Here is a 27,445-nt window from a genome sequence, read left to right on the forward strand (position 1 = left end):
TTATCTTTCATTAATCATGATGAGCCAGAACTGGTGTCTGAACTGACATATATCCATATAAGGCAAGAGTGGCCAGGGTGAGAGAAAGTACTAGAATACCATCCTCTGTCCTGTAGCTCACTCCTCCACTCACATATGCTCCATGTACTCACCCAGGAGACTGTATGAAGACAACACTCTTTAGGTCCTGGATTCTAGATTAGCGTTCCCTCTGGTGATTTCAAGAAAGGAGTTGCTAAGTGCCACGTTAGTGCCAGCAACAATTCTTAAGGAATGGCAAATACCTACCCAGTCTAAGCACAAGATGTGACAGGATACTGAGTTGGTTTTATTATCAAGGCTGCACTGAAATTCATTTAATGCCTGTATACTGTTTTCTGCTTTTCAAAACTAATCAAATAAATACTACCCAATAAAGACCCCATTAAATCTTGATATATGAAACACTGTCACATTCATTTATTCAATCAACATTTTATTCCATATCTCCTACACACTAGACACTGCCAGCATCAGACACAGCTGAAGAGACTGATAATAAAACTAGAAAAGGAAACTTCCTCTCAAAGCCTTTCAAGTGTTTGGCAACCTGTGACAATCTCAGCCCTTTCAAAGACTATTCTGTCCAAAGCACCGTGACCTTCCTGTTAGTGGAGGTGGTCACAATCACAAACCTTTGTCTTTAAAGCTATACTCAGTTGATTACACAAATGTTTTATACAAAACACTATTTATAAATTTTTAAAAAAACTCTAGAAGAATATTTAAGGGCTGGGGATATAGCTCAGTTGGTAGAGTGCTTGCCTCCCATGCACAAGGCCCTGGGTTCATCCCCAGCACCATTAAAAAAAAAGAAAAAAGAACATTTAAGATATAAACTAGAAAATAAAAAAGAATGAAAATACTGTACTAAAAATTAGTATAGCTTTATATACAATATAAAAAGGATGGTTTCATTCAACAAGTACTCATTGAGCAGTGAGGATGTAAGGAGATACTATCCTAGACATTGGGAATGGTCATGGACCCTGACCTCATAGGTGGAATAATGACAACTGTCAATGAGCAAGTACATACTACATGTCAGGTACTGCTCTGGGAATTTCACACACATTACCTCTCAAATGAATCCTGAAAGGAAGATATTATCACCACTTCACAGATGAGCAAACTGAGGCACTGAGAAGGTCATTTGTATAGCCAAGATCACCCAGCTTACAAGGAAAACTGGATGCAATTCCAAGATGTCTTCTAACTCATAAACCTCTTACCAGGCTGGAGTTGTACCTCAGTGATAGAGTGATTGCCTAGCATCTCCGACACTAGGTTCGATCCTCAGCACTACATAAAAATAAAAGAATAGCCACGTATGGTGGTACACACCTGTAATCCCAGCAGTTCAGGAGGCTGAGACAGGAAGAGCCTGAGTTCAAAGCCAGCCTCAGCAAAAGTGAGGTGCTGAGCAACTCAGTGAGACCCTGTCTCTAAATAAAATACAAAATAGAGCTGGGGATGTGGCTCAGTGGTTGAGTGCCCCTGTTCAATCCCCAGTACCAAAAACAAACAAATAAATAAATGAATAAATAAAGGTATTATGTCCATCTACAACTAAGAAAATATATTTTTTAAAAAATTAAAAATAAATAAACCTCTTCCCATAACTTTAAGCATCTTTATGTCTTAATCATCAACCTCTCTAGCATCCCAGATGCTTCTTCTATTTCTAACCTGGCTATAGTTCTGTATAGCCTAAATAAGCCTACAAAACAACTAAGAGAGGGAAAAATATGAAGAGGAAAAAAAGATAAGTCAAAATGTATTTTTCCAGTATAATCTGTCTTGTCCCTCTCCCTCTATGTCTGTCTCTCTCTCCCGCTCCCTGCACCCCCATGCCCTTCCTGGTTCCATATCCTGAGCTGCTTTTCTCCAGGGAATAGGCTATCTATGGACTGACACCTATAAAATCATTACAAATGCTGTTGCCAACTGTACTAGCCAATGACTACATCTCCAACCTTTCCTTGTGTGTGTGGAGGAAATGCATTTACTCAGTTCAACTTTGATGGCTGCATCACTTCTGCACTATGTATTCTAGAAGGTTTAAAGACTTATCTTTAGTACCTGTATTCTTATTCTCTACATTTACTTTCAGTTGTTTTGTTTTCACAATTTTCTGTTAATGATTATTTAGTTTTCTAGTTTGTGGAGAAAATTATTGGAAAATTTTTCTTCACTTATTGTCATTTCTGAGAGTATAAAATCAATTTTATAATTTTGAGAAAAAAATGTTAATGAACAGAGAGGGAAAAAAAACTACAGACACTGCTCCTCAAACATCAATAAAGCTGGATTCAAACAGTACTTACCTAAAATCACTAAAGCTTTCACTTTCTAGTCTCTGGGCCTTTATTCTTTTTTTTTTTTTTTTTTTTTTTAATGGAGACTGAACCAAGGCACTTAACCTCTGAGCCACATCCTCAGTCCTTAAGATAGGGTCTTGATAAGTGGCTTAGAGACTTCCTAAATTGCTGAGGCTGGCTTTCAATTTGCAATCCTCCTGCCTCAGCCTCCTGAGCTGCTAGGGTTACAGTCCTGTGCCACTGCACCCTCAAATTCTTTAGTAGAACATAACTTCAGCATCTACCAGCTCAAGAAGGGAACATGGAAGAGAGAATTCTGGTTGACATCTCAGTCCAATCACACTTACTGAACTGTCAATGACTTCTTAAAGCCTTCATTTCTCTTATTATATGCCTACTTCAAAAACCTGTATATTTTGCTTTTATGAACATGTTCATTTGGCCACTTATTTTATTTGAATTCATTATGAAAGAAAAAAATCTACAAGGTGAATACATTTTCTAGCCTTGATAGAAGCTGTAGACATGTCAATGACAATAGTCATTATCTTGAGATAAGTATAAAAAAAAATAGTGTTTGGGGGGCTGGGATTGTAGCTCAGTGGTAGTGCGCTTGCCTAGCACGTGTATAGGCCCTGGGTTCGATTCTCAGCACCACATACAAATAAATAAAATAAAGGTACATCTACAACTAAAAAAAAAAATTGTTTAAAAATTAGTGTTTGGGGGGCTGGGGATGTGGCTCAAGCGGTAGCGCGCTCGCCTGGCATGCGTGCGGCCCGGGTTCGATCCTCAGCACCACATACCAACAAAGATGTTGTGTCCGCCGAGAACTAAAAAATAAATATTAAAAATTCTCTCTCTCTCTCTCTCTCTCTCTCTCTCTCTCTCTCTCCTCTCTCCTCTCTCCTCTCTCCTCTCTCCTCTCTCCTCTCTCACTCTCTCTTAAAAAAAATATTAAAAAAAATAATAAAAATAAAAATTAGTGTTTGGGACATTATAATAACCATAACAGTCCATGAAGGAGAAAAATAATTTAAGTGTAGAAAGACTAAATACAGGTTTCACTGCTAATCAAAATTACATGTGCACAATCCATAATTTCAGTGCATAAAAATAACTAAGTAAAAATTCACAGATGATGAAAAAAATTAACACATGAAACTCATATTCTAAACCACCTGCTTCAAAGATACTGTTTTGCAAAACTCCTTCTAACTTCTTCAGATTTTTTTTTAAGATTTTTTTTCAATGTTCCCACTTGATAAAAGTGCAATGTTAACAGCTACTTCCTAAGTATATGCTTCACAATTATCACATACATCCAACTCCCCAATCTCTAACCCCTCCAACTCACCACATACACCAGTTGGGAAGACAGGTGAACACAATGTTTTAACATCTGTCAAGACGCAATCAAGCTCACACTTGGCTAGACTAGTCCTTGTGTTTAGTAATATACTAATTTTGGCAGTTTCCAAATGTTACTTCACTCAAAAATTCTTTTTAAATGCTTTTTAAAGTTTATCAAGCAAATGTAATAGTGATATATTATTTTATTTTATATAATCAACAGATGAACTAAAATTTTTTCAAAAAATAAATACCCACTTTCTTAAACAAAATATACAAAAAGAAATCATCTTTTACAAGATCAACTTGAGAATGAAATAATAAGACTCAGATAATAGTATTTATAAGTAGATAATAACAGCAACAATGAAAAAGACAACATTTATACAGATATAGATATATGTATATATCTCACTTACCATGAACTGGGACATGTTCTAACTATTAGCTACACTAACTCATTCACTCCTCATAACTACCAGGTTCTTTTTTTCTTTTTTTTTTTAATTTTAATGTGTCTTAGATGCTGATAGACCTTTATTTTATTTATTTATACGCAGTGCTGAGAATCGAACCCAGTGCCTCACACATGCTAGCCAAGTGTGCTATCTCTGAGCCACAGCCACAGCCCCATAACCATCAGGTTCTTAACTACTCATGTTCTCTAAATCAATCAAGTAAAACTTCATGATTAGCCCACCAAGAAAAAGGCAAATACGTGGTCAATTATCCTCACATTTATGGACAGAAAGGGTATAAAATCATTAACTATAATACCCTGATGTGAAGAAATAATTCTTTTTAATTATTTTTTTAGTTATAGATGGACACTATATCTTTATTTATTTTTATGTGGTACTAAAGATCGAACCCAGAGCCTCCTATGTGCTAGGCAAGCACTCTACCACTGAGCTACAACCCCAGCCCAAAAAATTCTTTTAATAGAGAATACACAATTGTAAACAGCCTTCTCAAATATATATATGAGATACTCTTCTAACCAAGAAATATAAGTGAAATATACTGCATTATCACAAATGAGTAAGAATATACCACTAAGTAAAATTGCAAAGAAACATTTCACCAAGATTATTTCTAATTTCACCAAGATTATTCTAATATCAAGTATACATCTGTACTCACCAGAATGCACATTGTCCAATTAACTATGACTAAAATAATTTTGAAATTCACTGACCATTTAAGTATAAAAGTGGTCATGGAAGAACTGACTATAAAAACTCTAGACTCTATGGTCTTTTTATTTACTTTGTTAAGACTACCACAGGTCAGAGACTGAAATAATCAAAGCTGATGCTTTTTTCTATATGTAGACCATCACAAATCCATTTCCACTTAAATAAAGCATTGGTACTAAAACACACTCCATTCCATTTTTACCATTTACAAAAAATGGAGTAGAGATAACTCTCAATAATTTACATTACAACATTTCAAGAAAATTTTAAATTGGTGAGTGACAAAGAGGTGGGCACTCCACCGCTGAGCCACATCCCCAGCCCTATTTTGTATTTTATTTAGAGACAGGGTCTCACTGAATTGCTTAGCACCTCACCGTTGCCTGTGTAAATGTTTTTACTACTGCTTATACTCATTTATTGAACTCCAATTGGTGCTGACACTTTTAGTTCTAATATTCTAAACATAATTAAATCTCCTGTACCCACTATTCAAATAGTAATTCATAACACAGAAAATTAAAAACATCCAAAAACTTAAAATTATGCACTTTAATAACCCAGTGTCATCTATACAGCACAGAGATAAACCTACAGATGAATTTCACTTACATTTTAAAAAGACAAGATATTTTTTCCATTTTCAAATTAAAATTGTCATTTTTCCCTAAAACAAACAATGATTAAGTGATTTGTTTTCAAAAAAGCCACAGGACCATAATATATGACAAGCATAATGCCATTGTGACAAAAGAACTTTTTAAAATCACAACTCCAACAATAAAACTATCTCAAAGCAACCTTCCACAATAATGCTATTAATCATCACATTGAACATGGAAAAAAAAGCATAACAAAGAATATATAAACATGAGAGGAAATGTTATTTCTCATAACTGACAAGGGGTCTATGTGTAATATATATATTTTGTGGTTGTATTACTTATGGATCTACAAATGCCCTTAAGAGGAAGAATAAACTCTCTACCTCAGCCTGGATTATGTGGCCCCTGACAACTTTAATAACCCACCCAGTCTCTGACCTCCAGCTCTCATGACCTTGAGAAGAAATTCATCAACCTACATGCTCCATCTTTTAGATTTCAGCATAAATATCACTTCCTCCAAGAAGCCTTCCCTGGGGCTACCCAAGTTTCCCAATAGAACTTAGCATTATTGGAATTGTCTTTTTAGTCAATTCATGTCTTCTCTTTCTAGAATAAAAGACACCAATCCAATTTTGCTTATCACTAAGCTCCCAAAACAGTGTCTAGTATACCAACAGCTCAAAAGAAATTTGTTGAGTGAATGGATCACAAAATATTATGCATATTATTTAAATAAGAATTTAAGTTCACTGGAGGAGACTCAATTAACCAGCTCATATGTAGATTCCTTTCATAGTTGTTTACTTCATACATGCTTTGAAAACCATTTATACACAATCTTTTACAATCAAGCCTCCCGATAATTCAAGAGAATAAGTGAAATCTACCATTCCCAAGCTCTAGTATCTCAAAAGTATATGACATATAGAACATCCCATTAAACCAGAAAAGCCAAAATTCCACAATTATTTGAAATACGTTTTACAATGTTATGATGTAAATGTAAATACAAAGAAATACAGCTGTCCCACATTTTGAGGGAGGGAATGCTGGGGGTTGAACTCAGGGGCACTCAGCCACTGAGCCACATCCCCAGCCTTATTTTGTATTTTATTTAGAGACAAGGTCTGAGTTGCTCAGCACCTCGCTTTTACTTAGGCTGGCTTTGAATTCACGATTCTCCTGCCTTAGCCTCCCAAACCACTGGGATTACAGGTGTGTGCCACTGTGCCCAGCTCTGTCCCATATGTTTTAAAAACAGAACTATGAGAAATAAAGTGCAAAGTTTTATCAACAGCCAAAGGCTACATCAGGTTCCTCACAGTTGAAAAGTTCCAGACAGATTTCTCAAGAATCAGCCACATCCCAGACTAAAGCGACTGAGTTTTAGAACTTCATTTTAATTGGTTATGATTAAAATATCTTTAAGCTTTCTTAGAGTAAAATGAAAATCAATATTAAATGTCAGGTTATCATTAAAGGCCATAGTAGCACTTGGGTATAGTTTTTAACTTGTACACAAAGACTTATAGACAGGTGCAAAAACTAAATCTTTTTATAACCCATGAATTCAATATGAATCTTGACACATATAAGGAAGAATATTATGAAACCCAGGACAGTTCAAAGTGATGGGAATATTGATAATCATAAGGATTATGCCAGGACTGAATTGTTGATGATAATCTAAAAAAAAAGATGTATCTTGACTCAACCTTTAGAGGAACTACATGGGCAGTGGAAGAAGTAAAAACATGAAATTCCTCAAATAAAAATGTGTTGATTTTTTTTTTAGCTTACTATAGTGATGCAGACACATCAATGTTCATAACAGCTCAATTTACAATAGCTAAGCTATAGAACCAACCTAGATGTCCTTCAGATGAATGTATAAAGAAAATGTGGTACATACCACAATGAAATATTAGTCAGCTATAAAAATAAATGAAATTATAGCATTTACTGGTAAATGGATGGAACTAGAAGCTATCATGCTAAGTGAAATAATCCAGTCCCAAAAAACCAAAGGCTGGATGTTCTCTCTGATACACAGAGGCTGACTCACAATAGGCGGAAGGGGAGGCGGGTGGAGGTTCACCAGATTGGACAGGGGAGAATGGGAGGAAGGAGGGAAGGATGGGAATGAGAAAGACAGTAGCATTAATCAGACATAACTTCCCTATGTTCATATACGAATATACAACCAGTGCTAACACTCCACATCATGTACAACACAAGAATGGGAAGTTATACTCCATGTATGTATGTCAAAATACATTCTACTGCCTGACATATACAATTAAAAAGAATAAAAAAATTTTTTTGAGACTAGCCTGGACAACAGAGGAAGACCCTGTCTCAAAAATAAATAAATAAGCAAACAAACAATATAATTTTGAATTGTATTGATTTTTATCAAAACATCACATTAATAGATAGCTTTTTTATGTTTTTATGTACCAGCTAAAAAAATAAATATAAGCTGGACATAGTGACATGTGCCTATAGTCCTATCTACTCAGGAGAATCACTTGAGCTCAGGAGTTTGAGACTAGCCTGGGCAACAGAAGGAGACCCTGTCTCAAAAATAAGTAAATAAATAAATAAGCAAACAAACAATAAATATAATTTTTTAAATATATTGACTTTAGGGGCTGAAGATTTAGCTTAGTGCGAAAACACTTGCCTAACATGCTCAATGGCTTGAGTTCAATTCCCAGAACAAAAAATAAAGGAAGGGAAGGAAGGGGAAAAAATAAACAAACAAACAGCATACCAGTTAGTTCTATCAGCTGTAGACACAGCTGAAAAGGTAAATGTAGACAGATAGCTAAATGGAAGACAGCACAGAAGGGGAAATACTAAAACTTCCTTTTTACTTAAAAGGTCCTGTGTCAATCTGTTTCCAAGTTTTTTTGACTATTGCTCAAAATTAGGGATAAACACCACACCTTCTGATCCATGTCTATCTTTCTGAAAAACTAACTTAATGAGGCAAAGGCTGAAAGTAGCCTTTGACCTTCAAAAAACTTCCCTTTTCCTATAAATGTCCTTGGTTTCAAAATATTCATTCAAAAAGAAAAGTGTTGTGTGCCTATAATGTGGAAGGCAGGCAACAGCTGTGATTTCTACAATGCTAAGACAAGATAGCTCCTTAGGAGCCTGAACTCACTGCATTTCCTCATAAGGTATGGCAGAGGAGAAGCCCCTACCACTGCCAGACACTGCCCTCTGCCCTTGGTAAAAGGCCAATTCCAAAGCCTATATTTCCTTATTAGAAGATGGTACTTCACCTGAAATGATGCCAAGTCCCAATCTTTTTCCATGTTCTTTTTACTGTTTTTAACATATTACTTTGAACAGTGTCTTAGGCACAAGCAACCCTGAATTAATTAAATTAAAATTTAACATCGCTGCACACACTGCATATTCTGAACAAGATCTGGATCCACACAGCTGACTTCAAAAAGATCAATGGCAAACAGAAAGAAAGAGAACACATATTTATTAAGCAACTGACCATGCATCACCCAGTCTGCCCACCTTACCTCCCTTACTCCCCACAACAACCTGGGGAAATAGGATTTCAATTTTACAAAAATGGAAATTAAAGCTCAAAGAGGTTAAATAAGTTTTCTCAATGCACAAAGCCAGAATTAGTGCCCAGTCTCGAGCGCAGCCCTTTTCCCACAATAAGTGGGTTCCCCAAAGACAGAAAGATGAATGAATGATAAAGGACACCACTGCCGCAGTGTACCAAACCCTTGTGCACAACCCTGTTGCTGTCATGCCTTTATGGGGCCAGTCTTGAGTCAAATAGGAGTCAGAGAACCATCTTCTCCCTCTCTACCCCATCCTACTCCCTACCCAGCCTGCTCAAGGAACCCAGAGTCCTGGTCTGCTACTGTATCATGACTCTTCCCCATCACCCCCAGAGCTTTGTTGCTGGTTAGCTGTTCCCATGGCTCTTCTCCGATTTCCTTCCTGCTTCAGTCTCCTCACAGTTTTCATGGTTCTTACTACAGTTGATACAACACAATTCATTTAGTACATCATCCCAGCACAGAATGAGTGAGAGCTAGGTTAGCTCCAGTTCTCATCTGGGTACCTTTATGCTAATGGCCACAACAGAAAAGGCACTGGCTTTGGAGCCAGACAAGCCTGGAGTCCCAATCCCAGCAAACTCTCTGCAGGAGTGGGCAAGTTCCTTGGTTCCCAGTTAACAGCAAACACGCCTTGCTACTGGTGTTGCTGGAAGGCTTAAATGAGACACCATGTGGTACACTGCCTGGCACATAGCAGAGCCAACAGATATTAGTTCTCTCCTTCACAGGCTGCCAAGATATTTCTTTACCAGCAAAGACAACCTGAATTTCCCCTCTCAACTTCTAGGTCCACAGCTGTTCTGGATAAAAATGCTCTTTTACAGGCACACTCAATTTTACCACTGGTACTCCTATTTACCCAACTTAAATTTTCAAATGATACCAATCAAAAAATCTGCAAATAATTACACTGCAGTCACACAGCAATTTCTATCTTTAAACACCTTTTAAAATTCTGTTTGGTACCAAAACAAATGAAAAATTGGAAACAACTTACAGAACAAGAAACTCCTAGTCATGAGATCTTCTTATACAGATCTGGATTATAATAACAAATTCTCTCTAAGAATTTAAGAAAATCTAAGAAAACTGATGCCCTCCCATCCAGAGCAATAATTGCTAGCCTTTGGTGAACTCCTTGAGAATCTAAAGAAAGCTTTACATCTTTGCCCAGAAAAATGTCAGTCTGCACAGAGATCCAAAATACTGGCTGAAATTTCAAGAAGATCAAGGGCCCTCTAAAACTTATCAATTAATCACAAGGTATGAACCCTCAACTAAGAACCATGTCTGATACTCCTTACACTGGTAAAATTCTCAGTTCAGACTTTGTTTCTTAAGATATAATATCAAACCTCAAGAAGGCAAAAGGCAAAAGACAAGTTTTCTCATTTGACTATTCCTGACTCTCTGTGGTTCAAAACAAAATGCAACAAAACTAACATGTTAGGTTTAAAACCTCAAGAGAAGGTTTTCTCTCAATTTTTGGCAGTACTGGGAATTGAACTCTGGGCCTCACATATGCTCAACAAATGCTCTACCACTGAGCAATATCCTCAGGTTTTTTCTGAAAATTTTAAGACAATTCTCACCACGTTATCCAGGCTTCCTCAAACTTGCCATCCTCCTGCCTCAGCCTCCCAAATGACCAGGATTACAGGCTTGCACCACCACACCCAGCAGAAGGTTCTCTCTTTGAAGCAAAATCTCAAAGCTGTGTCCTGGCCAGTGGAGGATAAGCAAAGGAAAAGGAGGTGCAAAACTTAAGTATTAGAACATCTACTTTACTCTTCATTATCATCTTTTTGAAATCTGTTTGTATATGTTTTAATGTATATTATATAGTTGTATATTAGCACAAATGTAAGGGAAATACTTAGGTAGAAGTAAGAATCACAGTAAAGTCTGGAAAGCCTTCCCTGGCAGACAATTACCAATATTAGTTTACCTAACAATAATTTCACCTCATCATTCTCTACAAATGGAATTTCCCTTAAAAATAATTGTAGGGCTGGGGATGTGGCTCAAGCAGTAGCGCAATCGCCTGGCATGCATGTGACCCGGGTTTGATCCTCAGCACCACATACAAAGATGTTGTGTCTGCCGAAAACTAAAAAATAAATATTAAAAAAAAAAATTTTCTCTCTCTTTAAAAAAAAAATAATAATTGTAATAGCCACTGTAGGTTCTTATTTCTGAAACAAGAAGTCAGTCTGAAACTGACATTAACAGAATAGTAATACTAAGATTATTCCATAAGAACTAGTTCTCCTTTTTACTTTAAAAGTCTAATTCTCGGGCTGGAGATGTGGCTCAGCGGTAGCGCACTCGCCTGGCATGTGTGCGGCCCAGGTTCGATCCTCAGCACCACATACAAAGATGTGTCCGCCGATAAGTAAAAAAAAATAAAAAATAAAAAAATAAAAAAAATTAAAAAAAAAATAATAAAAAAATAAAAATAAAAATAAAAGTCTAATTCTCGGGGCTGGGGCTATAGGTCAATGGTAGAGGGCTTGCCTAGCATGTGTGAGGCACTGGATTGGATCCTCAGCACTACATAAAAATAAACAAATAAAATAAAGGCATTCTGTCCATCTACAACTACAAAAATTTTTTTTAAAGTCTAATTCTCACAGCTCTATATGCTCATATTTTTCTTCCTTGAATATGAATAATCTATGTATTAAAAAAATAAAAAACTGAAAAAGGATTTGCTATTGTGAAATTTTTCCAATAATTACAGTAGTTAATAGTCTCCAGTTTCTATAATGTAACCAGACAGAACTAAATATTTTACCTGTGAAATTTTTCCAATAATTACAGTAGTTAATATTCTCCAGTTTCTATAATGTACCCAGACAGAACTAAATATTTTACCTGTGAAATTTTTCCAATAATTACAGTAGTTAGTATTCTCCAGTTTCTATAATGTACCCAGACAGAACTAAATATTTTACCTGTTTCATGTCATTTAATCTGACTCTATGAGACAGGTCCTATTACTCTCCCAATATTACAGACAAGAAAATCAAGGCATAAAAGCTGTGAATAGTAGACCCAGAAATTAGATCCTGGTAGGAAGAAGGTGTGACCCCAGGCCTTACATTCTTACCTGAAAAAGGCCATCTGCCTTACTTGAGTAATATATGCAAATTACACTGTTCAATTAAGATGTTCATTATAGCCTGTAATCCCAGTGACTCAGGAAGCTGAGGCAGGAGGACTTCCAAGTTCAAGGTCAGCCTCAGCAACTCAGCAAGACCTAAGCAATTTAGAATGACCCTATTTCAAAATAAAAAATAAAAGGGGCTGGGGGTATAACTCAGTGTTTGTGCTTCTGGGTTCAATCCTCCACACCAAAAAAAAAAAAAAAAAAAAAAAAGTTCATTAAATGCTCAATTCTACTGTAACATGAAAATAAAATTCCATCTTTATTTTCAAACAATCTTCAAATAAAAAAGGTAGAAAAAGAGGCTGGGGTTATGGCTCAGTGGTGGAGCGTTCGCCTAGCTCGTGCAAGGCACTGGGTTCAATCCTCTCAGCACCACATATAAATAAACAAAATAAAGGTGTTATGTCCAACTGCAACTAAAAATTAAAAAAAAAAATTTAAGTGGCTGTTTAAAAGAAAAACAAAAGTAGAAAAAAATTAATAGTAAGAAGATGCCATCTTTGTGAACAAAAAAATCACCAGAGCCTTTTTGAAATTATCTAGAAATTTTACTGATCTTTTTTAAGCACTATAAAATCTAATTACTAATATAAGCCAACATTATTAGTTTTACAAATGAGAGAAAATTATCCATAAAACTCTGCTCTGAAAGTCCATTATAATATTCAGATATGCTAATCTCTCTTTAAACTATATGAAGTTTGGTCATCTGACTAGCGGATAATTGATCTCCAAACACTAAAAGAGAAAAGGGATTCATTGTACTTAACATCTTTACTCTGCAACACAAAATGATAAACCCCAAAGTAATGGACATAAGATCCATTCCATCCTTTCTCCACAACATTCCACTTCATGTTTTAACCTGAAACATGAAAGAATTACCAGGACACAAAACCACTCTCAGACCCTAAGTGCATATATAATTACATGACCGGTTTAACTCTACATCATGTACAATGAGAAGTTATACTAATGTGTGAGGTGTCAAAATGCATTCTAGTGTCATGTATAACTAACTAGAATAAAAAAAAATTTAAAACAAAACACCCTTGGGATTTTAAGTGAACACTCAGCATTTGATTCTTTAAAAATAAAAAGGGTTTATTAAATAGATCCACATAATTTGGTGTAAATTATAAGTTAAAACAAAATTTGCATTAAAATGTTATTTTACTAAAATAAGCTGACCTGGATTTGGGAGAAAATGTTTTAATCTTAGGAAGGAAAAAATAAGTGTCTATATTACTATTACTAAACTGGTCAACTAGATGTCAATTAATAAGAAATATTTATTGAATGCAAAGTATGTACAATACTCTAATAGAGGCCACAAAGAAAAATAAGGTTTCTACACCAAAGATTATATTTTTTTAATGGGGGAAGAAAGATAATATACAAGTGAACAAACAGATTAAATAATTTCAGATAAGAAACAATAGGATGATAAAAACTCTAAGAAGACTATTCTTAAAGATCATCAAGGAAGAAACCCAAAGAGGTCTCATTTGAGCTAAAACCTGAGGAATACTATGCAGTCAGAAAAGAAAGTCCTAAGTAAAAAAGGACAACCTCACCTTCATGAGAACATTCATTTGGAAGTTCAATATTTATATGCCATGTTTTGGTTACACACTGGACAGACCCATATCATGATTTCTTTTTACAGCTTATAACACTTTATGGTGAGTGTCCACACATACACACAACTAACAAACACAATACTCAGAAAATAACAATAATTCTCAATCTTTTAATCTAAATCAAAAGCTTTTAACTATGGGAAAAGAAAAAGAATGGAAGGGCTGAATCTTTGAGAATTTAATGAATGCGATGAATTCTCTCCTCCAAATAAAAATGCACACAGAAGGAAACTTTGGAGATTCTTGGAAACTTGAATCCCATCCATAATGCACTGTCCCAACCCAAAACCATGAACCTTAGGTTAAGAACTAAATGTAGGTCCAGCGTCCCTAATCCAAAAATTTGAAATCCAAAATGCTACAAAATTTGAAACTTTTGTAACACCAACATGATGGCACAGTGGAAATTCCATACCTTACCTCATACCATTCCATACATGTGACAGGCTACAGTCAAAACACTTTTACACTAAAAATATTGTATAAAAGTACCTTCAGGCTATGTGCATGAGGTATACATAAAACATAAATGAAATTCATGTTTAGACTTGGGTCCCATTCCCAAGAGGTCTCATTATGTACAGCTGACCCTTAATTTAAGTTCTGCAGGTCCACTTACATAAGGAATTTTTTTTTTTTTGGAGATTTGCAACAACTTTTCTTAAAAAAGATGAAACTCATAGTCTAGAAATGTCAAAAAATGAGGGAAAATGTATGTCATGAATGCATAAAATATATAATACTCAATTTTATAATTTACTACCATAAAGCATACACAAAATTATAAAAAGTTAACATATCAGAGTTATGCACACAAATACAAATGTACAAGGCACCATTCACAGTCAAGAGAAAGGAAAATAAACATAAAAATGAGGTATTAAAACAAAACTACATAAAATTCACCATAGTACACCTGTAACAATTTCAGAGCCATCACCTATTTCTTGCGGTAAACTCAAAAGTAGAGATTACTGGTTTAAAGCTGTGTGATACCTCCATGCAAACACTGCCTTCCTCCAGTAAACTTCAAGGTGCCGTCAAAAGTGATATCTTAGGTCAGGAACATAGCTCAGCAATAGAGCACCAACCTAGCATGCAAGAGGCCCTGGGTTCAATCCCCAGCAGAACAAAAAGAGGGGGGAAAAAAACAAGTGTTATCCCATGTATCATGTGTATTTTTCACCATATATAATCCACAAAACATTAAATATGTACAGCATGCCATTAGTATCAAGGTTTTTGGATAATCAAAATTATACTGATGCTGAGTACAGTGGCACACATCTATAATCCCAGTGACTCAGGAGGCTGAGGCAAGAGGATCATAAGTTCAAGGTCAGCTTAATGATATCCTGTCTCAAAATAAAAATTAAAAAGGGCTGGAGCTGGGCTGGGGCTGGAGCTCAGTGGCAGAGCACTTGCCTAGCATGTGTGAGGCACTGGGTTCAACCCTCAGCACCACATAAAATAAATAGATTAATTAAATAAAGGCACCCCTTTGATGTGCATAATATTAACAACTGTCCCTCAACAACTATATATTTTTTTTAATTTTTAAGTGGGGGGGGGGGGGTTGTGTGTGCTGGAGCTGAGTGGTAGAACACCCCTGGGTTAAATCCCCAATGCTACAAAAAAAAAAAAAAAAAAAAAAAAATTCACCAAGTTCATTTGGTAGCAAGCTCACCCCAGAGAGTCCTATGCCTAGTTGCCATTATGCCCAGAGAAGGAGGAGAGCACCCCTGCTGGCCACAGGCACCATCAACATAAGTGTGAGCAGTATAAGGCCAAGCCCCAGCAACAACCCACCCTGTCTCACATTGAGCCCAGCACCACGGACAGCAGTACAGGAAGCACAGCTGGGTAGTAACTGCTGACAGAAACAAGAAAGTCATCACAAGGAAGGTTTTTGGATTTTTTCTTAATTTTCATTTATTCATTTTAGTTATATATGATAATAAAATATATCTTGATATATTTATACAAACATGGAATATATCTTATTCTAATTAGGATCCCTGTCTTGTGGATGTATATGATGATGAGATACACTGTGGTATATTCAATGTATGTACATGGGAAAGTTATGTCAGATTCATTCTACTGTCTTTTACAAGGAAGGCACAGTAAAACAACTCAACATTTTACTGATATACTTTTACTGATATGCTTTCATGAGATGAAGACACCAAGGCAGATGTACCTGTATACCAAACTACCAGAAAGAATAACTCCAGGAAGTAACTGCACAGTGTAACAGACTATGAAGCTTCATGTTGCTGAAGGAGAAAAGGATGCAGAGGTAACAAATGTTACAGGCCCAGGTGGAGTTCTAGTTCAAGGCAATAAATATGCAGAAGACCATAACTATGACAGATGCTATGCCCATCACAGGGGTTCTCTAGACAATTATCAGAACAGTAAGAATGAAAAAAGAACACAGAAATGCTCCAAAGGCCAGCCCAACAATGCTTGTTTACCACAGGTGAAGGTTCCCACCTTATTAAAGTGAAGTCCCTGTGGGCCTCTATCAAAGTACTCCAACCCTCCTGTGTGGAGAAGAGTGATGGAGATAGCCAATAGCCAGGTACTGGAGAACAAGGTTTGGGGGCTATAGACCACAATTCTACAGGGCCCTTCTCACTAAAAACTGCATGAAGAGAAAAAAATGAAGAGAATAAGGGAAATCAGCCACACCTGTAATCCCAGCAGCTCTGGAGGCTGAGACAGGAGGATCGCAAGTTCAAAGCCAGCCTCAGCAACAGTGAGGTGCTAAGCAACTCAGTGAGACCCTATCTCTAATAAAATACAAAATAAGGCTGGGGATGTGGCTCAGTGGTTGAGTGCCCCTCAGTTCAATCCCTGGTACCCCCCACCAAAAAAAAAAAAAAAAGGCGGAATCATACAAATGAGACCTCAGGCCAGCAGCTAACTTAAACATAAACCTCACTTCAACGACTCACACAGATGCTCAGAAAACCCTACACCACAGATGACAGAGAGGAAGGCAGCATATGCACCATCTGAGTATGTGTGCACTCCCCTAGCTGAGTAAACTGGGGCTGAGTAAATGTGACCTTACCATAGCTACCATCATCAAATCACCCAAGATGACGAAATGAACAAGAAATTCCAGCAAATGAAAAAAAGATGAGAACTTAAATCAGGTACAGTGGTGCACATCTGCAATCAGAGACAGGAGCTAAGGCAAGTGAGACAGAGACAGGTAGATCACAAGTTCAAGGATAGCCTCAGCAACTTAGCAAGACCTAGTCTCAAAATAAAAAATGAAAAAGGAAGAGCACACCTGGGTTCAATCCTCAGTGCTAAGACAAAAAATAAAGATGGGAGCTCAAGACCTGAAGTGCTTGCTTTTTGCAAGTTAATTAGATAAGATCACTATTAACTATGTAGCATAAGGTTTTTATTATTTTTATCCAAAGACAGCTCTTTTAAGTAATAATAGATTGGTTGATTTTGAACCTAGTTTTTCTCAAAACACTCTTAAGGATTTTTAAATTGTTTCATATCTAGTCAAGTTGAGATTTTTTTAAAGTTCATTTTTAATATGTAGTAAAACTCTCCAACTTGACTTTTTCTAAAAGTCAAATTGCCAAGTACCTAATGAGGGCTTTAATATTTCTTAAATTCTATATTCAGATTCTCAACTGCATAGGGGAGGAGGTAGGGAGTACCTCTAAATCCCACATTGTTCAATGGACAAATGTATATGTAAATATTTCAAAGTCCAAAAAATATTCTAAATTAGAAACACATCTAGTCCCAAAGTATTTCGATTAAGGGGTACTCAACCTGTAATTATCAAATACAGATAGAATGGAATATGAATATATATTCCCTACATAACTATATGGGAATTTTCTCTGTACTACAGAAACAAACTACTAAGATATTAAAGAAAAAATACTCCCACCTAAAAAGTGAACAAAATACATCTTTGCTACAACAAAGTGTAATCGTTTTTTTTTTTTTAAGTGTAATCTTTCACACATGAAAATAATGTATTGTTTGGCATTGGATTTATTCAGGATCTTTTAATTCTTTCTTCCAAAGAAACATATTACCAGTCTCTCAAAAGGGTACAAAACTGAACTTTAACATGTTAACTTACAGATGTTCTTCCAGTTCAAAAGCAAAGCTTGTGATTATTTTTTCTCACACACACACACACACCAATTTAGATGCCAAAAGAACATACATCATGCAGGGAGCAGTGGTGCACACCTATAATCCCAGTGGCTCAGGAGGCTGAGGCAGGAGGGATAGCATGTTCAAAGCCAGCCTCAGCAACTTCCTGAGGCCCTAAGCAACTCAGCAAGACCCTGTCTCTAATAAAATACAAAAAGGGGTTGGAGATGTGGCTCAGTGGTTAAGTGCCCCTGGGTTCAATTCCCAGTACCAAAAAAAAAAGAACACATGGGCTGGGATTGAAGCTCAGTGATAGAGTGCTTGCCTAGCTTGTGTGAGGCACTGGGTTCCATCCCTGGCACCACATAAAAATAAAACAAAATGAAATAAAAGTACTGTGTCTATCTACAACTAAAAAAAAAAAAAAAAAAAAAAAAAATTTAAAGAAGACACATCATTAATCCCAGGTACAAGAGATCAATGATTTTCAAACTATTTTGAGTCAGATACGCTCTGGAGAATCTGAAAAATGGTACTGAATGCCCCATTTAAAAAAACAAACATCAACCACACGACCAGCACGCTAGCTTCATACTAGAGGTTCGTAGCATAGAAGTTAACTAGTGAGATCAAAATAAACACACAAAACTCAATTTACCTTTTTCTTTGACCAGGTCTGAGATGGCCCTCCCTCTGGCTCCTGCCTCAGCCACCCCTGTGGGGCAACAAGGCTTACTCAGGATTAGCAGGAGAGAGAGAGAGAGCACGCCAGGGAGTGGCCTTTTATTGGGGAACAAGAAATTCAGGGGAAATTTCCATCCAATGAAGGTGGAGGGGGACAGCATTCCAAGGTCAGGGTCAGTGATTGGTCTCAGGATCAATGGTCAGTCACACCCCCCACACGGATGGGCTCTCACACCTAGAAAGGGTGGGGATTAGTTCCGACACAGTTTAGCCAGGACTCCTCACACCCAATCAGGGAGGTGCAATCACATGCGAGAATGGCTTCCCACACAAACATATATAAAATGTTCATTTAAGAATCTTGGGCTGGGGTTGTGGATCAGCAGTAGAGCGCTCGCTCACCTAGCATGTATGAGGCCCTAGGTTCAATCCTCAGCACCACATAAAAATAAAATGGAGGTATTGTGTCCAACTACAACTAAGAAATAAATATAAAAAAAATCTCTATAACTATTATAAAAGAATATTACAACTAGTTGCTTCTGGGTAAGGAAAGATAGAACAAGATCAAGAGGAAGATTTTTCACTACACATCCTTTTGTACCTTTTGAAATTTAAAGCATGTACTTAACCTATGTAAAAAAAAACAGTTAAAAATAGAGTTACATTAAATAACATGGCAATATATCAGTGTTATGTGAAAATCATCTGATAAAGTTGTTTAGAAAATCTAGCTTACTATTCAAAACATTTACACATTTTTTTTCTTAAAGAGAGAGTGAGAGAGGGAGAGAGAGAGAGAATTTTTTTAATATTTATTTTTTAGTTATCGGCCGACACAACATCTTTGTTTTGTATGTGGTGCTGGGGATCGAACCCGGGCTGCACGCATGCCAGGCGAGCGCGCTACCGCTTGAGCCACATCCCCAGCCCCTACACATTTTTTTTAATGTTTTGGTTTAAAAGGGTTCATGACTGCAAAACCATGCTCCCAGTTTATAATTTTCAGAGAAATTTCCAATTTTGATTTTTTGTTAGGAAAATGTCAGAATAATTCCGTATTATTCATATTCTAACTCCAAACTCCCAGATAAAACAACAACAGCTAGTAGCTACTGAATGTGGCACTGCCACATCTATTGATTTTTATCAACCTCTTCACTTTATAGACAACCAAGACTTTCAGGAGTTAATTCACTTGCCCAAGACAAACACAGCTGTGGGTGAGCTAAGACTCTTTCAGGCCAACAAAGCCCATGAAATTTCGCCTGCACCAGGACGCATCACAAAGCATAAAGATGGTAAACACTAAAACACTTTAAGAGACTGTTATTATAAATGCACCTTAGTACATTAGCACTTTACAAAAATATAGAATTATACTGCACATTCCTGTTTTACACTACACAAAGCAGATAAAAAAGACAAGACTTCAATCATTAGAAAAGCATAAAAACCACCTTTAAATTGTAATTCTTACAAACTATCCCCCTCAAAAGTAAGAATATAAGCTGAATCTTAAGCCTAAATATTTTTCTTAGGGGTTTGGGGGCTGGGGTAACTCAGTGGTAGAGTGCTTGCTTAGTATATGCTAAGTCCTGGGTTTTATCCCCAGCAAGAAGAAAAAGGGGGGAAAACAAAAGTATTTTCATTAGAAGAGTATCACTACCCAGGGGCAAAAGTACCCTCTGCTGAATGGAGAGCCTGGAGTCATCAAAGATGTTGCAACGTTTAATACCAAATGTCCAAACTACCTACAAAATGTCTCAGAAACAAAATGGTGAGGCTAGAAATAATGACACCACTATAATTTCATCTTGAAGGAAGTAGTGTTTTCAAAATATTCTGCTCAAATATAAACTTATAGAACCATTTCAAATCAAAGAAAGGAAGGAGAATGTGATGAGAAGGAAAACATACATCCCCTAACCAAGTACTACTATTATTACTCATTAAGAGTGTGTGTGTGTGTGTGTGTGAGTGAGGGAGAGAGGGGAGAGGGGGGAGGGAGGGAGGGAGAGAGGGGAGAGGGGGGAGGGGGGAGGGGGGGAGGGAGGGAGGGAGAGAAGGGAGAGGGGGGAGGGGGGGAGGGAGGGGGAGGGGGGGAGGGAGGGGGGAGGGGGAAGGGGAGGGAGGGGGGAGGGGGAGGGAGAGAGAGAGAGGGAGGGAGGGGGAGAGAGAGAGAGAGAGAGAGAGAGAGACTGCCTAAGTGTTAAGTTTGATTGTCATTATTCTGTAGACTTACCTAGATAACTATCAAAGACTGCTTCATGTCCTGCTGTGTAGATATAAAGAAAAGCATCTAAGTCTTTCTTATCCAAAACCTAAGGTTTAAACCTCTGCTGGGTTTTCCTTATCAGGAAATACAGGTAAGAATCCTTCAGATTCAAAAATGTTAGGACTCTCTAAAAACACAGTCAGAAGTAAATCAAAATGGAAAAATTCAAATGTCTATATTTGCAAAGTTCACCATGTAATTTCATTACACATAGCTAAGCCAAGTCATTCCCTACATATTTATACAGAACTACATGCTGCTGCTACTGTCTACAGAAAATAACAATAATGCAAAACTCAAAACCCCTCCTATTAGAAAAGGGCAAAATAGAAAACTTTTCCTTCACTTTATGTTACGGTACTGCCAGGAAACATACTTAAGATACTAAGAATTAATGTTGTATTATAAGTCTGTCAGTCAAACAATGTGATGCATATAATAAACATACAAACAATAATACAGACAAATCAAGTGATTATTAATGAATATTTAATATTTCTGAATTTCAAAAATTACATATTAAAGACAATTATTATGCTTATACAATTTTTATATTCAAACACTCCTGAAATTAAAGAGCTTAACATGTGTCCTTTACTTTATTCTTTAAAGCAATTCATAAAATACAATTGCAATTTTATTGTACCCCAAATAAAGTTAACTCAAACCTTCTAATTTAGTGGAAGAAATATTACAGAAAATGAAATCAATTATCTATTGCTTAGCATGCATATGCAATTTATTCTGGTCTTTGCTAAGATATTGCCAAAAAAATAAATCTTGGAAAACAAACTTTCTATACTATATAAAATTAATTCCAAAAAGAACACAAAACACAAATAAGTGAATCTACTATAAGGAAAACAAAGGTCGTTTAACAACTTCTACATACACTATAAAAATTAAGAGCAAATAAAAATTTCCAAAGTCTACACCTAATTATACTTCTTTACTATTTTATAGATGGATATGGAAATCTAATTTGTGGAATATTTTCCAGAATATTTACCCAGAACATACTTTCTACACAATAATCATTTTTAATAAGTCTAGAACTATGTTTGTGGGTGTCTAGTCCTGTTGTTTTCTAATTCTCCAATGCTGGCAAAATATATAAATTCACAAAAAATATTATTCTTGGAAAGAAGAGTTCTCAGAAAACTTTTGATACTACCAGACTTTGCTTTTAAAACTGAGAAAAAGATACATATACAGACAATAAGCATGTGAAAAAATATGTTCAATATTATTAATCATTAGGTAAACACAAATCAAAAGCACAATGGAATGCCACTTTGCATCCCATTTTTAGGAAAAAATAAAAAACAGAAAATAACAAGTGTTAGTGAGAGGATGTGGAGAAATTAAAACCCTTGTGGCATTGCTGATGAGAATGAAAAATGGTGCAGCTGTTCTGGAAAACCGCATGGCAATTCCTCAAAAAATTAAACATGATCCAGCAGTTCTATTTCTAAGTATGTTCCCAAAACAAATAAAAGCAGGAACTTGAACAGATATTTCTACACCCATGTTCACAGTAGCATTATTCATAACAGCCAAAAAGGTGAAACCAACCTAAATGTCCACCAATGAAGAAATGGGTAAACAAATAGGGGATATATACATATACTGAAATATTAGTCAGCCTTAAAAAAATAAAATAAAATTCTAGCCCAGCCTCATGGTGTAACACCTATAATCCCAGGGACTCAGGAAGCTGAGGCAGGAAAATCACAAGTTCAAGAACTTCCTCAGCAACTTAGCGAGGCCCTAAACAACCTAGTGAGATCCTGTCTCAAAATAAAAAATAAAAAGGACTGGGAATGTATCTCAGAGGTAAAGTGCCCCCAGGTTCAATCCCTAGTACCAAAAATAGTAATGATAATAATAATAAAATTCTGACATATGCTGCAGCATGAGTAAACTTTGAGAACATTATGCTAAGTGAATTACACCAGTCACCAAAGGACAAATATTGCATGACTCCACTCAGAGGAGGTACCTAGAGTAGTGAAGTGGTTGCCAAGAGTTAGGAGTTAGGGGAAAACAATTTAGTGTTTACTGGGTAAAAGAGTTTCAGTTGGGGAAGATGAAATGGTTCTGAAAATGGATGGTGGTAATGGTTACACAACAAGATTAGTATAGTCAATGCCACTGAACTGCAAACTTAAAAATGGTTAAAATAGTACATTTTAAGATTATATTTTACATAATTAAAAAAAAAAAAGGGATAACAGAGTATTAATACATGTCCAAGTTTTTCTCATGCATGTCTCTTTCACTTCCCATAAAACCAACACCTTGGCTATAAGTGGTCAGTTACATTCTAAATTACAAGTTTACCATGAGCCCTGAGAAATTAATATAATAATTAAGTTTTAAAATTACTTCTCCTCCTAAGTTTAATCTAGGCTTCCGAAAAATAAACCTTCACCAGATCTAGATGACCACAGCTATTACATGTCTACTTCAGATTCAATGTTACTATAGAATGCAATGTGTCTCCCAACTGTGAATTTCAAACATGGGTGGTTTTTTTAATATTTATTTTTTAGTTGTAGTTGGACACAATATCTTTATTTTATTTATTTTTATGTGGTGCTAAGAATTGAACCCAGGGCTTGCACATGTTAGGTGAGTGCTCTGCCACTGAGCCACAACCCCAGCCCCAACACGGTGGTTTTATCCCAGAATTTTTCCATAATTTTCCTTCTGAAACCTCATACAAACTATTGTCATTCTGGTCACCAAAATCTTTATAGGCAAAAGCCTTCTAAATGATAGATAAATAGTCTTTACAATATTAGTATTTATTTAGTTTCCACTGACTACAAATATAAAAACAGAAGTTTGAAATATCCTAAACAGTAAGGATTCTTTCCAGTCACATTCCAGTTTTTCTTATAATACCATCTGAAAACAAATGTGCATTAATTAACTAGTAATTGTCTGATTTCCTCTGAACTACCAAGTCCATTGTGTTTTTCATGTTCCCTTCCTCCCTACTCAAGTATTCAGCAGACAAAATTCCATCTTCAAAGGTAGATTCTAAGAGTTTCCACATTATAACAGCCATTGTTCTAATCATTTCAAGTAACGTCTATTCATAAACATGAGGCAAATAGATGAAAATTTAAAGCGACAAACAGTATCCATATACTAAAACAAAAGTTCAAAGGTCTAATTTAGAAAAATAACAGTTCTTAATGGACTCCAAAAAAAACTATTAGGCAAGTATGATCATCATATACTTTGTCTATTTTTACTCTCGGAAAACAAAAATGTATTACTCAATTATAAATTTGGCTTTTAAAAATAGATTTTTTTCAAAACCATTTCATATAAATTATCATCTCCTTTACTTCCTAAGACAGAACAGTTTTTAGTTGTCATTGTATATAGCGTATCCACCTAAATGTTAGCAAAAGAAAAAAAAAAAAAAACCACAGACCCAGACTCTGCCATTTAGTTTTTTAACTTAGTGTGAGAGTCTCCGCATAAGTTTCTTTTCATTTGTCCACAGCGATTTAGATTGAATTGAGCTCTTTAAAAAGGAAAATAGGTATACTTTATACCTATTTTATACTTAAACCACAGGTAACTTTGATATATCTGAAGCCACCTATCCTTTCAACTTGCAACACAGAATTTTAACAGATATGAAACTGTACAAAAAAAGGAAATTATATAGATACAAAAGATTCACTGAAAAAGAATCACCTGGTCACAAGCCTTACCTTTTAGCAGCGGCAGAGGTGTTAATTCAATAGGCTTGCCTTGAGACCTAAACTGTGAGGAACTTTGTGACCTCTTCTGTCTGGCTTTTCTGACGGACTTCCGAGAAAATCCGTCTACTTTATCCACTGATGGAGGAGTAGTTGGTGCTGAGGACATATCCCTACTGAAGAGAAAGAGGTATCATAAACATATTCCCAAGGTGGAAGCATACATGTGAGTTACACAAATTCTAAAATTCTCACATATAATAATCATGAAAATAAGAATGTGTGCTAAAGTAAGTAAATAAGCCAGACATGGTGAGGCAAGCCTATAATCCCAGCAACTAGTAAAACTAAGGCAGGAAGATCACAAGTTCAAGGTAAGCCTCAGCAACTCAGCAGGGCCCCAAGCAACTTAGCAAAATCCTGTCTCAAAATAAAAAATAAAAAGGGTTGGTATAGCTCAGTGGTAAAGTATCTCTGGGTTTAAACCCTAGTACCATTTAAAAAAAAAAAAAGTAAATTAATTAATTAAAGAAAGTCTTAGGAAGATGAGAAAACATAAGAATTTGATGAAAAAAGATTACTATCATGTAAACAATATCATAACCCAAATGCTTTTACTACTTCACTCAAAGAAAGCTCTTCATCTGATTCTTGAAGTAATTTTGGAGTTATTCTGCAGCTGAAAAATCCCCACAGATATATTTTCCTAACATTTTTAATATTATGAATAGACTCTGGGGCTGAAACCCTTACTGTACTTCAAGAATTTACACCAATGTATCACAGCAACGTGCATTTACAATTACTGAAACTAAGCATGACTTTTAATACAATGTGCAGTGTTTGCTATGATAAACCACTACACTGCAAATGAGGACAGACTATATTTCTTTAAACACACAAAAGGCATAATTAAAATCATTTTAAAGAAGTCTTTTTTTGAATGAATCCATCTTAAGTTATTAAAGCATAAGGATCAAAACCACTAGAAACCACACACCAAGGTGAACTGAAAACATAACTTCACAATCTTCTTAGAAAACCAAGTTGAGTTCCCTTGAGGTTTAGACTTTGAAGTTCAAATATCAATTTCATTCCATCAAACTGATGGAACTGAGTAGTTCTTTTACTTTTTTAACCCTCTCAAATAATTAAAATAAAGGCTATTGAAGGCTATTTCCTAAAAGTAACAAGCATTACACTCAATTTCATTCACAAAGTTAAACAGATGCCATCATCTCCATGGCACTGAGGCTCCATGCAAGATTAATGGCAGACTTGGACAGAAATAAAGCATACAGGGGAAATACTGATATGTAATTACTCATCTGTCATTCCAATGCATAAGACTTTTTTTTAACTTCTACATATGAGTATGGGAGTTTCTTCCTGAATGTGCAAGACTAAAAAGTTACCTGGATTACCTGCATTCTGGCAAAGTAAAAATAAAAGCATGGGGGGGGGGGGGAACACCTATGAGGTCAAGGTATTGAAATTTGAAGACTTCCTTGATAGTCTTTAGTTCGGAAATGTTTTTAAATGTACCTAACTTATCCTTAAACATAATGTGACATTCAAAATGGAACTGTAAACTATGAATAGTATAGAAAATGTATGCTCACTTTAAAATAAAATGACTGCATCAGCAAAAAGCGACACATCACATTTGTATGTTGTAAATTTAAGGGCGGATTTTCCAATTTTGCAAGTGAATTATTTAGATTTCATTCTAACCATAACACAAGACTTCTGTTAAATGCTGTTCCTCCATCACTCTATCTCTTCTTTAGTCTTCTCCCATCTCTAAGGACGATCTGAAGGTAGCTTTTTTTTTTTTTTTTTTAATCATTTGCCAGTTAGGCCTGCAACCCAGTACAAACGTCAGGATATCAACCCTAAAAAGCCAAGCAGAATTGAATGTAAGGGAACAGCGGGTCCGTGCAAAGCCCAGGGAAACAGGTTTCACCTAAGCCAGGGCGCCTGAAGCTTTATCATCCTCTCAGCAGCGGGCGCGGGGCAGTTCCAAGGCTCAGGATAATCCCGCGAGGGGGTGCGGGGGTTAGCTGTAGGGATGCTCACTTACACCCCAAGCCCTGGAAAAGACACGCTGCTACAGAATCCCCCTCACTACACCAAACCCCCCTTTTTCACCAACCCCGCCAGTGGATAAAGGGGAACAAGAAAACGCCTCCAATCTCAAAAGGTGGAGAAAAAGGGGTGAGGGAGGAAGAGTGAAAGAGGTAGCCTCAGAAACATCTACAGGTAAATCAGACAAGTGGGACCGGCGCTCCCTCTCCCGCACCCCACCCCACCGCACCCCTCGCCTGCCTGGGCCAGGCCTTCTCAAGTCCAGTGCCCTGCAGGTTCCCCAAGAAAACCGAGAGGAGGAACGGAAGCGGGCAAGCCGCGGTGTTGGAGGGACGAAGTTACCTTGAAGCTTCTGGGGAAGAATCCAAAGATGATTTGTGGTTTCGAGGGGCGGGAGAAGGGCGAAGGGGCCGCGGAGGGGGCGAGCGGTGGAACCGGGAGATGCAGGGGGAGGGAGGTCCGGGCAGCTGCGGGGAGCCCGGGGCGACGGCTGTCCGGTGCGGCGTCCCTCCGGTTCCGCGGTGGCGGCGCTTCTAGGCCTCGGGGCCGGACCCGAACCTCAGCGCTCCGGCGGCAGCGGC

At 36.6% G+C, this 27,445-nt stretch overlaps 1 protein-coding gene across 4 annotated transcripts in view; it reads right to left on the reverse strand.

The window, feature by feature from the left end:
- The window catches only part of PPP2R5E (protein phosphatase 2 regulatory subunit B'epsilon), a 157,160-nt gene extending 129,818 nt beyond the window's left edge, over positions 1-27,342 (reverse strand). Inside the window, exons 1-3 of one of the 4 annotated variants that reach the window (XM_081289855.1) lie at positions 27,207-27,342; positions 26,743-26,869; positions 24,789-24,949 (exon numbers count right to left, since the gene is read on the reverse strand). In XM_081289855.1, the coding sequence (XP_081145981.1) occupies positions 24,789-24,949; positions 26,743-26,771 (190 nt within the window). In that variant the 5' untranslated portion in view covers positions 26,772-26,869; positions 27,207-27,342. Of the gene's footprint in view, positions 1-24,788; positions 24,953-26,742; positions 26,870-27,206 lie in introns of all 4 variants that reach the window. The other 3 variants (XM_081289854.1, XM_081289856.1, XM_081289857.1) reach the window with 3 other exon arrangements.
- Between the last annotated feature and the right edge of the window lie 103 nt (positions 27,343-27,445).

The sequence above is a fragment of the Spermophilus citellus genome (assembly GCF_964194105.1).
Source record: "Spermophilus citellus genome assembly, chromosome: 4".
NCBI classification, from domain to species: Eukaryota; Metazoa; Chordata; class Mammalia; order Rodentia; family Sciuridae; genus Spermophilus; species Spermophilus citellus.